We start from the raw sequence: 12,888 nt of genomic DNA on the forward strand, positions 1-12,888 counted from the left end.
TTCTCAGAGAGAAATCCCTGAGTTCAATATTATTTTCTTTCTGAATAACACCAATAATAACATAACCAATTCCCAATGAAAATAAACACCTATAGCCCAAGAAAACAACCAAACCCTTACCCAAACCCCCAACCCCCCCCTTAAGGGAGATGGGGTCTCACTCTCTTTTTTAAGGCTTCTTCTGGCTGATTTGGTATAAATGATACCTCTGTAGGGGCACAAATAAAAATGAGAAAATGGTTAAAGAAGCTAGAGATAGCATTTGTGGTCCAGTCTCTAAATATTGAGAAACTCAGGCTTAATAAAAGGTCCTGTGTGGGACAGTCTGAAATGCTAGACCAATTGGAATAAGGAGCTTTCTTTGAAGGTATCCTGACAGCTGTTTTGTTCTGGTGACAAATAGCAACTGAAGCACTTGTGGCTGGAACACAAAGAATGCAGGATGTCAGCATCTCAGCATATTGGAGGATGAATCCTGTAGGGTCTGATCCAGAATCGGTGTCCGGTTCTGAATACACACACACACACACACACACACACACACACACACACACACACACATATTCTCACAAGCATTATACAGTTGTAAAACTACAAATGCATAGAACAGTCAAGACTGGTTCTCTGCTCTTTGTATGAGCAGAAGACATACATCTGTAAATCTTCATTCATGTCATACAAAGACTGGTGTATAATAGTACGTCATGGGCGTTCTGTAACTAGTAAGAAGCATTGGTTACACATAGACGTCCATGTCACAGCCAGAGTTATCCCCATGTAGTGGGGTTAGCAATACATGCGATCTGCTTGTTCTGTAGTTTGCACTCATGCGTGTATAGACGGACTTGAGTTAGCAGCCTCCCTTTCATCCAGGTCTGTTTCATTTTGACCTCTTTCAAAGAGGTTGTATAATATTACCATTACCAAAGAACATAAAATCATTATTTAATTGAAATCAAAACAAGATTGTATAGTTCTAAATATCCTTTTCTAGGCTCTATGGTGCCTGATGTATAGGCCAGACCTCTACTTGTTCCCCCCCCCAAAAAAGTATCTCATTTTAGAGACAAGGAGGTTTCCCTGAGCAAAAGAAAAGGCATTAAAGTTTTAATAAATTCATGCATACCCTAGGCATCTTGTACCTGGGTTTTCACACTTGTGGGTGTTTTGTCTCACCCTTTCTCTCCATAGGGGGTGGACACTTCCACCTTTTAGTTCTAAATGTCCTTCTCTAGGCTCTATGGTGCCTGATGTATAGGCTAGGCCGCTACCTGTTTCCTGAGAAAATGCCTCTCATTTTAGCATTAAGCCTACCCTAGGCATCTTGTACCTGGGTTTACACACTTGTTGCTGATGGTTTTGTCTCACCCTTTCTCTCCATAGGGGGTGGACACTTCCACCTTTTAAGCATATATGAATTGTAGCCTTTGAGTTTTTGAGACCTGACTAGGCTGACGTGTACTTTGTCACCTGTAAGTCCTCTGTGTCTTTTTGAATCTGGTGCAAGCACCACATGTCCCCCATGAAAGTAGCTCATGTTTAGAGGGATAAGTCAGCTGCCAAAGCAGTGACACCTCAGCATACAAAGGATTTTTGGTGTAGGAGGCATGCAGATTGCATGTCTGTCTCCCCTCCCAACCCTGGTCCTTACATAGACTAACAGAATATATCTCTTAGGCCAGTTACCCTTTGGCACCAGTTCTCCCAATGCAAGCTCCACTTTTAAGGAGATTGGCTAGTCTTTTTAGAGCAGTGACATTTTTCCTTACATAAACCTAACACTGATGTGTATGCATCCTTTAGATCAGTAAGGATGTATAATCTATTATTAAGAAAAAGGAACTTACATAGTAAATTTAAGGGGAAAATATTGTCAGTTTAAATCCTATGCTATCTTTTCAAGTAACTTATCAGCAGGGTTCATGCCCTGTGGACACCAGGCTGGTCTAGAACTCACAGAGATCCACCTGTCTTTCTCTCTATTGTGTTAAGATTAAGGGTGTGTGCCACCACTGCCCTGTACAAATATTTTATCTTAATTCCAATCAAAATCTACAGAAATCTCAAGTAAAATTCCAGAGCTAACAAAAATAGAATATTATTAAGTTGTGCCAATTTAAGCTTCAGTAAGGGAAGCCCTGTCCACCATTCTTTGGAATTTAGTTATTGCTAACTCGCATAGGTGGACCCTTTCCAGAAAGAGCTTAAAAACACCTTGCAGCTAGTGAGTTCTGAATTCCAGCCCCTATCAACTCTATGGAGAAGAATTTGGTTCCTTTTTCCCTTCTCTTTCTTGGTAACTTAGCCTCACATCTCTCAGCTTTCCGCCTTTCTCCCTGAACCACAAAAGCCAAAACAAAGGCAAAAAGGATCCAGGAGCCTTCTGCCATAGCGACTTGGAGAGGGACAATAGCAGGCTCTATTTTATTATTTGGGTTATCTCTTTGGGAGATATTCCCTTCACTAAACTATAACAAAGTATGATTTTTCAAGGGTGTGGATACACTAATTTCATTGGGTGCCATTTTGTTGCAGTTAATCATTTTGTATGGCCTAAGAAGTCAGCAATTTATACAATGAGATTGTAGTGTATTTTAGAGCTGCAAGCACTATGCTTGGCAGAATCTAAACTGCTACCAATGTACTATTAAACTAAAATAAACTACTCTAATCCTCATAACCTACTAACTAGAGCCCAAGCAATTGCCAATCTGATCCTCCTTGGGCGGCTTCTCGCCATTAACTCCCTCTGACAACTGTCCACTCTCGACTGTCAACTCCAGGCTTTCTCCTCTCCAGGAAGACCCGCCTTCTACTTCCTGTCCTTCTGCCTAGCTGATTGGCTAAACAGTGCTTTATTGACAACTGCTAGATTCACTCAAGGCATTCCTCCAATAAGTCGTCTTTTTTAATAAATTATTAGTCACCAAGGACTTTTACCTCTGAGTATCGCCACTCTATATCCCCGACTTAGGAACTGGAAAGTAAATTCTTTTACTTCAGAGTGACCACTCTCCCTAATTTTCCTCTCCACAGAAATGCACACCCTGCGTGCAGTTTTGATAATACTGGCAGGATCAAATACGGCTTTGATTATTAACAATAATGTTCTACATTCAAATGAGCTACTTCCCACCGTGATCAGGTACATGACTTGATGTAAACACCTGGGTAGTTCTCAACAGCAATCAATTGTGGTGATAACAAGTATAGCTGAAGGTTACTGAAAGTTTGCATTCTTTCAGGATATGGTAAGTCTAGCAGTGAACCTCTAAAATCATCTTATATGAATATTTGGAATCACCTAAAACATAAGTGCCATAACAAATACAACTTCTGTTCTTTTAATTTTGAATTAGGTTTTTAAAAAACATATGTTTTTAGCAAATTTCCATTGTGTTGAGCCTTTATCATTTGTATCCACGTCCCATTCCTAATGAATTCCTTCTTCCCAGCTGGCTCCTCCTCTACTGTGTGCACACGTGTGTGTGTGTGTGTGTGTGTGTGTGTGTGTGTGTGTGTGTGTGTGTGTATGTGTGTGTGTGTGTGCGTGTGTGCGTGTGTGTGCGTGTGTGTGCGTGCACACTCATGCAGAGACTTTAATGTGAATGAAAGTAATGAGTTTCATTATGACATATTCAAAAATACTTTCATTTTGTTAATCATCCATTTTGACACTTTATTTCCTATTCCAATAGCCATTTCTTCCTGCCAGTAGCTCCTCTCGTTATTTCATGATTGTGTATACCACCCTCTTTCCATTTTTTAACATTATAAAATTTAAGGCCCCCCCAAAATGTTTGCAATTAAAATAAACATCACATACAAAATTAGCCATACCCAAAGTATATGCTTCTCAGTGAAACCATACAGTCAGAGTAAGCATTCGAAGTTATGGAAATTCACATTCAATTTTACACTTTTGATATCAAATTTTTCCTCTTTTTATTCTCCCACTCATTACATCTCAACCACAGTTAACTCTCCCTCCACTCTTGCCAGTTCTTTCCCATGACCTCCTTTCCCCACTATATCCTGTCTTCTTCTGTTTCAAAAATAATAAAATAAAGAGCAGACACCCCCAGGGATATCAAACAAACCTGTCATAACAAGTTACAATAACACTAGGCACAAATCCTCATATCAAGACCGGATGAGGCAACCAAGTAGAAGAAAAATGCTCCCAAGCGCAGGTAAAGGAATCAGACACACACACACACATCCACAGTTAGGAGTCCCATAAGAGTATCCAGCTGCACAGCCGTAACATATATGCAGAGGACCTCGTTCAGACCCATGCAGAATCTATGATTGTTGCTTCAGTCTCTGTGATTCCCCTAGGAGCCCTGCTTAGTTGGCTCTGTGGCCTGTGTTCTCTGGTTCTTTTTTTTTTTTAATTTATTCTTGTTACATCTCAATGGTTATCCCATCCCTTGTATCCTCCCCTTCTTCCCTCCCCCTCCCCCCATTTTCCCCTTATTCCCCTCCCCTATGACAGTTCCTGAGGAGGATTACCTCCCCCTGTATATGCTCATAGGGTATCAAGTCTCTTCTTGGTAACCTGCTATCCTTCCTCTGAGTGCCACCAGGTCTCCCCCTCCAGGGGACATGGTCAAATGTGAGGCACCAGAGTATGTGAGAAAGTAATATCCCACTCTCCACTCAAGTGTGGAGACTGTTCTGACCATTGGTTAGATCTGGGTAGGGATGTTCTCTGGTTCTTGCAACCATCCCCTCTCACTTCTGTGTGGTTCCCCTGGCACTACCTTGTTTCTGTTTGTGGGTCTCTGCATCTGCTCCCATAAGTTGCTTTATGATGCCTCTCTGATAACACCTGGGTTAGGCACTGATCCATGAGTACCGCAGCATATCACTAGTAATCATTTCATTGCCTTTCCACAGTTGTATTTGGTTCTATTCTGGGTTTCTGAGCTGTCCAGCCTCTGTTACCTGGCCATCTAGGCAGTGTCCGGCATGGGCATCCTTTCAGGAGGTGGGCCTCAAGTTGGACCACTTGGACCACTTAGCTACTCCCACAAATTCTGCACCACCAATACCCTAGCACATCCAGGAGGCAGGACAAGTTGTACGTTGAAGGTTTTGTGGCTGAGTTGGTATTCCAGGCCTGCTGCCAGAAGCCTTGCCTGGCCGGTTAAGGTTTCATAAGCCAAATTACGAAAACTCTTAGTGAAGGTCATTCTTGAAGATTCTTGAAAGTTTCCATTGTACTAGGTATTGAAATCGTCCCACAAATGCCCCCCCCACTTAATTTCAGTCATCTCTCCCAGTACTCTCTCCCTCTATCTCTCATTTCCACCTGACTTGATCACTCACGTTCCCATCCCCACCACCAGCCCATTCACAAAACCTGTTCTATTTACTCTTCCTGGGGAGATCCATGTATTGTTTCCTTGATCCCTCTGGGTCTGTGAAATATAGGATAATTATCCTTTACTTAGCAGCTGATGTTCATTTATAAGTGAATACATATGATGTTTGCCTTTCTGGGTTTGGGTTATCTCACTCAGGATGCTTTTTTTTTTTTTAGTTCCATCTACTTAGCTGCAATTTTCATGACATAGTTGTTTTTTTTATAGGTGGGTAACACTCCATTGTGTAAATGTACCACATTTTCTTTGTCCATTCCTCAGTTGAGAGACATTTAGATTGTTTCTAGTTTCTGGCTATTATAAATAAAACTACTATAAACATAGTAGAGCAAATGCCTTTCTGTTCATATGGAGCATCTTTTGGGTATGTGCCCAGGAGTGGTATAGCTGGGTCTTAAGGTATCTGCAATTTTCTGAGAAGTGGCCACACAACAAGAACATTTGCTCAACCATGTTCATAGCAGCCTTATGCACAATAGCCAGAACCTGAAAACAGCCTAAGTGTCCCTCAATAGAAGAATGGATAAAGAAACTGTGGTACATTTACACTATGGAATACTACTCAGCTATTAAAAACAAGGAATTTCCAAAAATTTGTGGACAAATGGATTGAACTAGAAATGATCATAATGAGTGAGTTAGCCCAGAAGCAGAAAGAGTCAAATGGTATATACTCACATATCTGGACACTAGCCCGAGGGGCATGTCCTATGAAAGTCTTCACTTAACCAGGAAAGTAGGACAGAGGGGAAGACTTCCTACTGGGACTCTAGGTGAGAGAAGCATGGAAGAATAGGGAAATAGAAGGATCCAGAGGGTCCTAGAAACCTACAAGAAGAATATTATGACAGGTGGATCTGGGCCCAGGGGTCCTGCTCAAACTATGGCACCAGCCAAGGACAATACATGAAGTAAACTTCAAATCCCTACCCACATCTAACCAATGGACAGGACATTCTCCACAGTTGAGTGGAGAGTGGGGTCTGACTTTCACACAAACTCTGGTGCCCCATATTTGACCACATCCCCTGGATGGGGAGGCCTGGTGGTACTCAGAGGAAAGATAGCAGGCTACGAAGAAGAGATTTGATACCCTATGAGCATATGCAGGGGGAGGAAATCCCCCTCAGTCACAGTCATAGGGGAGGGGAGTAAGGGGGACATGGGAGGGAGGGAGGAATGGGAGGATACAAAGGATGGGATAACAACTGAAAAGTAATATGAATAAATTAATAAAATATATTTTAAAAAAGAAAATTAAGCATCCTGTGTAAGGTCCTTTTTGTTATTTAGTTTCTTTGTATCTGTGTATTGTAGTATGGTTATCCTGTATTATGGGGCTAAGATCTGCTGATAAGTGAGTATATATCATGTGTGTCTTCCCGGGTTTGAGTTACATCACTCAGGATGATTTTTTTCTAGTTCCATCCATTGGCTTACAAATTACAAGATTTCCTTATTTTTAATAGCTGAGTAACATTCCATTGTGTAAATGCACCACTGTTTCTTTATCAATTCTTGGGTTGAGAGACATCTAGGTTGTTTCCAGATGCTGGAAGTGTCCTTGTTGTATAGTGGAACATCTTTTGGGTATATGCATAGGAGTATTATAGCTGGGTCTTGAGTTAGAACTATTCCCAGTGTTCTGAGAAAGTTTCAAATTGATTTCCAAGATGGTTGCATTAATTTGTACTCCCACTACAGTGGAGGAGTATTCCCATTTCTCTACACATCCTTACCAGCATGTACTAGCACTGAGTTTTTTTTTATCTTAACTATTCTGATGGGTGTAAGATGGAATCTCACAGTCAATTTGATTTGCATTTCTCTGATGACTAAGGAAGTTGAACATTTCCTTAGGTGTTTCTCAGCCACTTCATATTCCTTTCTTGAGAATTTTCTGTTTAGCTCTGTGCCCCCATTTTATAATTGAATTATTTGATTTAATTTCTTGAGTTCTTTATATATTTTGAATATTAGCCCTCTGTCAGAGGTAGGGTTTGTGACAATCTTTTCCCAGTCTGTAGGCTGTTGATTTGTTCTGTTGACTGTGTCTGTGTCTTTACAAATGCTTTTCAGTTTCATGAGGTCCCATTTATTAATTGTTGATCTTAGAGCCTGAGATGTTGGTGTTCTGTTCAGGAAATTGTCTCCTGTGTCAATGAGTTCAAGTCTCTTCCCCACTTTTTCTTCTAAAAGATTTAGTGTGTCTGATTTTATCTTGCAATCTTTAATACATTTGGGCTTTAGCACAGGTTGATAAATATGGATCTATTTGCATTCTTCTGCATGTAAATACGCAGAACATATCAAATATATCATCCACCATGATCATGTAGACTTCTTCACAGGGATGTAGGGATGGTTCACCATATAAAAATCCATCAATGTAATCCACCATATAAGCAAACTGAAAGAACAAATCCCACACTACCATCTCCTTAGATGCTAAAAAAAAAAATCTGACAAAATCCAACACCCATTCATGTTAAAAGTCTTGGAGAGATTGGGAATACAAAGCACATACCTAAACATAGTAAAAGCAATATACAACAAGCCAACATCAAACTAAATGGAAAGAAACTTAAATCAATTCCACTGAAACCAGAGACATGACAAGGCTGTCTACTCTCTCTGTAGCTCTTCAATACAGTACTGGAATTTACAGCTAGAGAAATAATACATCTAAACAAGACAAGAGGGAATAAAAATTGGAAAGGAAGAAGTCAAAATATCACTATTTGCAGATGCTATGATAGTATACATAAGGGACCCCAAAAATTCTACCAAGGAGCTCCTACAGCTGATAAGCACCTTCAGCAAAGTGGCTGGATACAAAAATCAACTTTAAATAGTCAATAACCCTCCTCTACACAAAATACAAATGGGCTGAGAAAGAAATTAGGGTAGCAACACCCTTCACAAAAGCCACAAAACATAACATATCTTGGTGTAACTAACAAAGCAAGTGAAAGACTTGTACAAAACAAAACAAAACAAACAAAAAGCAGAACCTTCAAGTCTCTGAAGAAAGAAATTGAATGCCCATGGATCAGTAGGATTAACATAGTAAAAATACCCATCTTACTAAAAGCAATCTACAGATTCGATTCAATTCCCACCAAAATGCCAATACAATCCTTTACAGACCTTGAAAGAATAATTCTCAACTTCATATGGAAAAACAATAAACCCAAAATACCTAAAACAATCCTGTACAATAAAAGATCTTCTGGAGGGATCTCCACCCCTGATCTCAAGCTGTACTATATAGCAACAGTAATAAAAAACACTGCTTGGTACTGGCATAGAAACAGATAGGTAGATTAATGAACTCAAAAGAGCCAGAAATAAACCCACATACCTATGGACACTTGTTTTGTTTTGTTTTGTTTTTACAAAGAAGCCAAAACCATACAATGGAAAAACGATAGCATCTTCAACAAATGGTCTAACTGAATGTCTTAATATTTTTGAGAAGTTTCCAAACTTATTTTCTCAATGGCTATATTAATTTGCACCAAAAAAAGAGTGGTTAAGGGATCCTCTCTTTGCACATCTTCTTTTTTTATTTTTTATATAATATATTTTATTAATTTATTCATATTACATCTCAATTGTTATCCCATCCCTTGTATCCTCCCATTCCTCCCTCCCTCCCATTTTTCCCTTACTCCCCACTCCTATGACTGTGACTGAGGGGGACCTCCTCCCCGTATAACCTCCCCTATGACTGTGACTGAGGGGGACCTTCTCCCCGTATATGCTCATAGGGTATCAAGTCTCTTCTTGGCAGCCTGCTATCCTTCATCTGCAACCATATCTGCACATCTTCTTAAATATTTGTTGTCAGATCTATGATGATAGCCATTCTGACTGGGAACAGGTGATATCTCAAAGTAGTTTTAATTTGTGTCTCCCTGACCAGTAGGGAACTTCTAATATAGTTTTAACTTTCACAATAGCTATTGACCACCTGTGTAGTTTATTTGCCCATTTGTTGATCAACAGTTTTATTTATTTGGTAGTTACTTTCTGCAGATTGTAAGTTCTGAATATTCAACCCTGTCTGGTTTAACTGGTAAAGCTTTTCTTCAGCCCTGTGCTCTAATGATCATTTCCTTTTTTCTGTGTAGGAATATTTTATTTTCATTTAGTCTCATGTGTTGATAAGTGGAATTAGTTGAAGTGCCACTGGTATTTTATTCAGAAAGTTCAGCCTGCCACAAAATCTTAAGTGCCATCTATTACATTTTTTCTAGAAATTTCAGCATTAAATGTTTTTTAAATTTTTTAAAGGTTTTTAATTAGAGGTATTTGAGCCATTTTGAATTGAATTTTATAGAAGGTGAAACATAAAAACCAGGTTTAATTTTTCTGCAGGTAGAAATCTAGTCTTACCAGCCACATTTGTTGAATAAATGATCTTCTTTAAGTGTTTTGCTTTTTCTTCCTTTGTCAAAATTTAAGTGAACACAGTTTTTCATTGTGTATCCAGATACTCTATACAATTCCACTGTCTTCTATCTGTTTTTATGTCAGTCCCAGACTGTTATTATCATTATGGCTCTATAGTGGAATTTGCACTTGGATATTGGAATAGCCCTAGCATTGCTCTTATCTTAGCATTGATCCGGATATCCATCGCCTTTTGTAAATCTATCTAAGTTTTTATTTGTTTTTCCTAAACCCATTAAATATAACATTGGAATTTTGATAGGGGTTTCCTTTATCCTGTAAGTTAATTGTAGTAGTACAGACATCTTCAAAAATACTAATTTGCCCAATTCAGGAATATAGAATATCTTTATATCATCTAGCTTCTTCTGTGGTTTACTTTAATATCTTGAAGTTTTGATTGTAGAGATCTTTCACCACTTTGGTTGGACATATTCCTGAATAATTAACTTTGGAAGGGAGCTTTCTTGAATGGGATAATTTTCAGGCTTTTTATGTTCCTAGTTCACTAAGAGTAGATGGCATAAAGTAAGGCTACTGTATTTTTATAATGATTTTGTATCATGCAACTTTACTATAAGTGTTTAGAAAATCCAAGAGTTTTCTAATAGAATCAATAAGATGCTCCCGCCACATAATAATCAAAATACTAAGTTTATACAGAATATAAGCAAATACAGAATATTAAAAGCTGCAAGAGAAAAAGGCCAAGTCACATATAAAATCAAACCTATCGGAATTGCATCTGACTTCTCAACAGATACTATGAAAGCCAGAGGGCCTAGATGGACGTCACGCAAGCACTAAGAGACCACAGATGCCAACTCAAACCACTATAACCAGCAAAACTTTCAATCACCATAGATGGAGAAAACAAGATAGTGCATGACAAAATCAAGTTTAAACAGTGCCTAGCTCAAATCCAGCCCTACAGAAGATACTAGAAAGAAAACTCCAACCCAAGGAGGCCCACTCCAACCAGCAGGAAACAAATAGCTCTACATCCACAAAACCAAAAGAAAGAATACACATACACACATACACACACACACACAAACATACAGACACTCACACAAGTACACACACACAAACACTCTACAACCACCAACATCAGAATAACAGGAGCTGACAATCACTGGTCATTAATATATCTCAACATCAATGGCTTCAATTCCCTAATAAAAAGACACAGGTTAACAGAATGGATGCAACTGTAAGACTCATAATTCTGCTGCATATAATAACACACCTCAGCAGTAAAGATAGACACTACCTCAGAGTAAAGGGATGGAAAAAGATATTCCAAACAAACAGGCCTAAGAAGCAAGCTGGGACAGCCAACTCCAGTATAAAATATATATATATATACTTTCAACAAAAACAACTAACAAATTTTAAAATGTAATATTTGTATATGGAGAAAATGTGGTATTTATCATTCTGAGCCTTCATTTACAGAGCAAATACAGAATATTCTGTATTTGCTCTGTAAACAAGTGCCTTTATACTCTGGCCTTGACAAAAACTACTATCAAACGAAAGAGACATTTGCAAAGCACTCTACCAACGTCCTCACTTTGATTCTGATGATTATTTTAAGATGCTGTGTCACAGTACCATGAGTACAAGTTTCCTAGATTATTTTCTGAAAATTTTTTTATGCTCCAAGGGGAACAGCATCAGGAGCCATTGGAATTTTTGCTGCTATGGGGTCATGCCTGGCTCCCCTTTTTATGATCCTCACGATGTACTCTGACTCCTTGCCCTGGATCATCTACGGAGGCCTCTCCATCCTCAGTGGCTTTCTTCCCTTTCTCCTTCCTGAGACCAAGAATCAGCCACTGCCTGACTCCATCCAAGATGTGGAAAATGAGTGAGTAAAATGTGGACCGTCCCCTTAGGGGACTTGTGTACCAATGGCCTGTGATGTGGAAGGTGAAATAGCATTTAGATCATCTCTCTCCCAAGCAGTCAGACAACTAGGCTTTTGCCCATGTGGACATTGTGATGGGCATAGGAGTCTTTCCTGTACTCCTTTACAAAGTAGATTCAGATGGACTTGGTTGTCTCTAGACACAAAAGACGGGCTCTACTAGGATTGGAGATTTATTGATAAATAGACAAAATCATGTTTTCTGCCCACTCTGCCTTCATGTAGAACACATGAAGTATGTGTGTTAATTTGGAGTTTTGGTCATAGCCCACCCTGATAGTTAGTACCAAAGATGACTTGTAGAGAGTACTTACGAGAGAGGAGTTGGTTTTTATTTCCCTAGATTAGTCCAGTCAAATTAGACAATTTGACTAATGAATTGTCTAAAATATTATAAGTGAATGATGCGTTTGCTCTTACAAATTTAGGAGACACCTTTATTCTCTGTGTCCATTCAGGTTTGTTTACATGTAGATGATGTTTGTTGTGTTGTAGGAGGAAAAGTTCAAGACAAGAAAAGCAAGAAGACATCATCATCAAATTGACACGGTTTTAAGGAACTCCAGGTATTGGTCCCTGGGCAAACAGCAAGAAAAAGAAAATGTCACTTGGGTTGGGTTGCCCCAAGATCATTTGCCTCTGCCCAAATCTGTTTCATAATGGTATTTTTGATAGCTGAATAATACTCTACTGCGTATATGTTCCACACTTTTTATCCATTCTTCTGTTGAGATATACTAGCTCACTTCCAGTTTCTGGTTATTATAAATAAAATTGCTATGAACATAGTTGAGTAAGGGTCTTTATGGTATGGTGGAACATCCTTTGGGTATATGTCTGAGAGAGGTATAGCTGGGTCTGAAAGTAGATTGATTCCCAATTTTCTGAGATATCACCATATTAATTTCCAAAGTGGCTGTACACATTTGCACTTCAACCATCAATTGAGGGGAGTTTTTCTTCTTCCACATCCTTACCAGTATGAGCTGTCACTTGTGTCTTTGATCTTATCCATGCTAACAGGTATAAGAGGGAATCTCTGAGTGGTGATTTGCACTTCCTGATGACTAAGGACAATGAGCATTTCTTTAAGTGCTTCTCAGCCAT

The 12,888-nt window shown here is 39.1% G+C and overlaps 1 protein-coding gene across 2 annotated transcripts in view; it reads left to right on the forward strand.

Moving 5' to 3' along the window:
• The window catches only part of LOC311585612 (solute carrier family 22 member 19-like), a 55,058-nt gene extending 42,489 nt beyond the window's left edge, over positions 1-12,569 (forward strand). Inside the window, exons 8-10 of one of the 2 annotated variants that reach the window (XM_084761021.1) lie at positions 3,037-3,145; positions 11,518-11,721; positions 12,277-12,569. In XM_084761021.1, coding sequence (XP_084617147.1) covers positions 3,037-3,145; positions 11,518-11,721; positions 12,277-12,337 — 374 coding nt within the window. In that variant the 3' untranslated portion in view covers positions 12,338-12,569. The remainder of the gene's footprint in view (positions 1-3,036; positions 3,146-11,517; positions 11,722-12,276) is intronic. The other variant, XM_084761022.1, reaches the window with a different exon arrangement.
• Positions 12,570-12,888: the final 319 nt, after the last annotated feature.

The sequence above is a fragment of the Acomys minous genome (genome assembly GCF_964271855.1).
Source record: "Acomys minous genome assembly, chromosome: 2".
Taxonomy (NCBI): Eukaryota; Metazoa; Chordata; class Mammalia; order Rodentia; family Muridae; genus Acomys; species Acomys minous.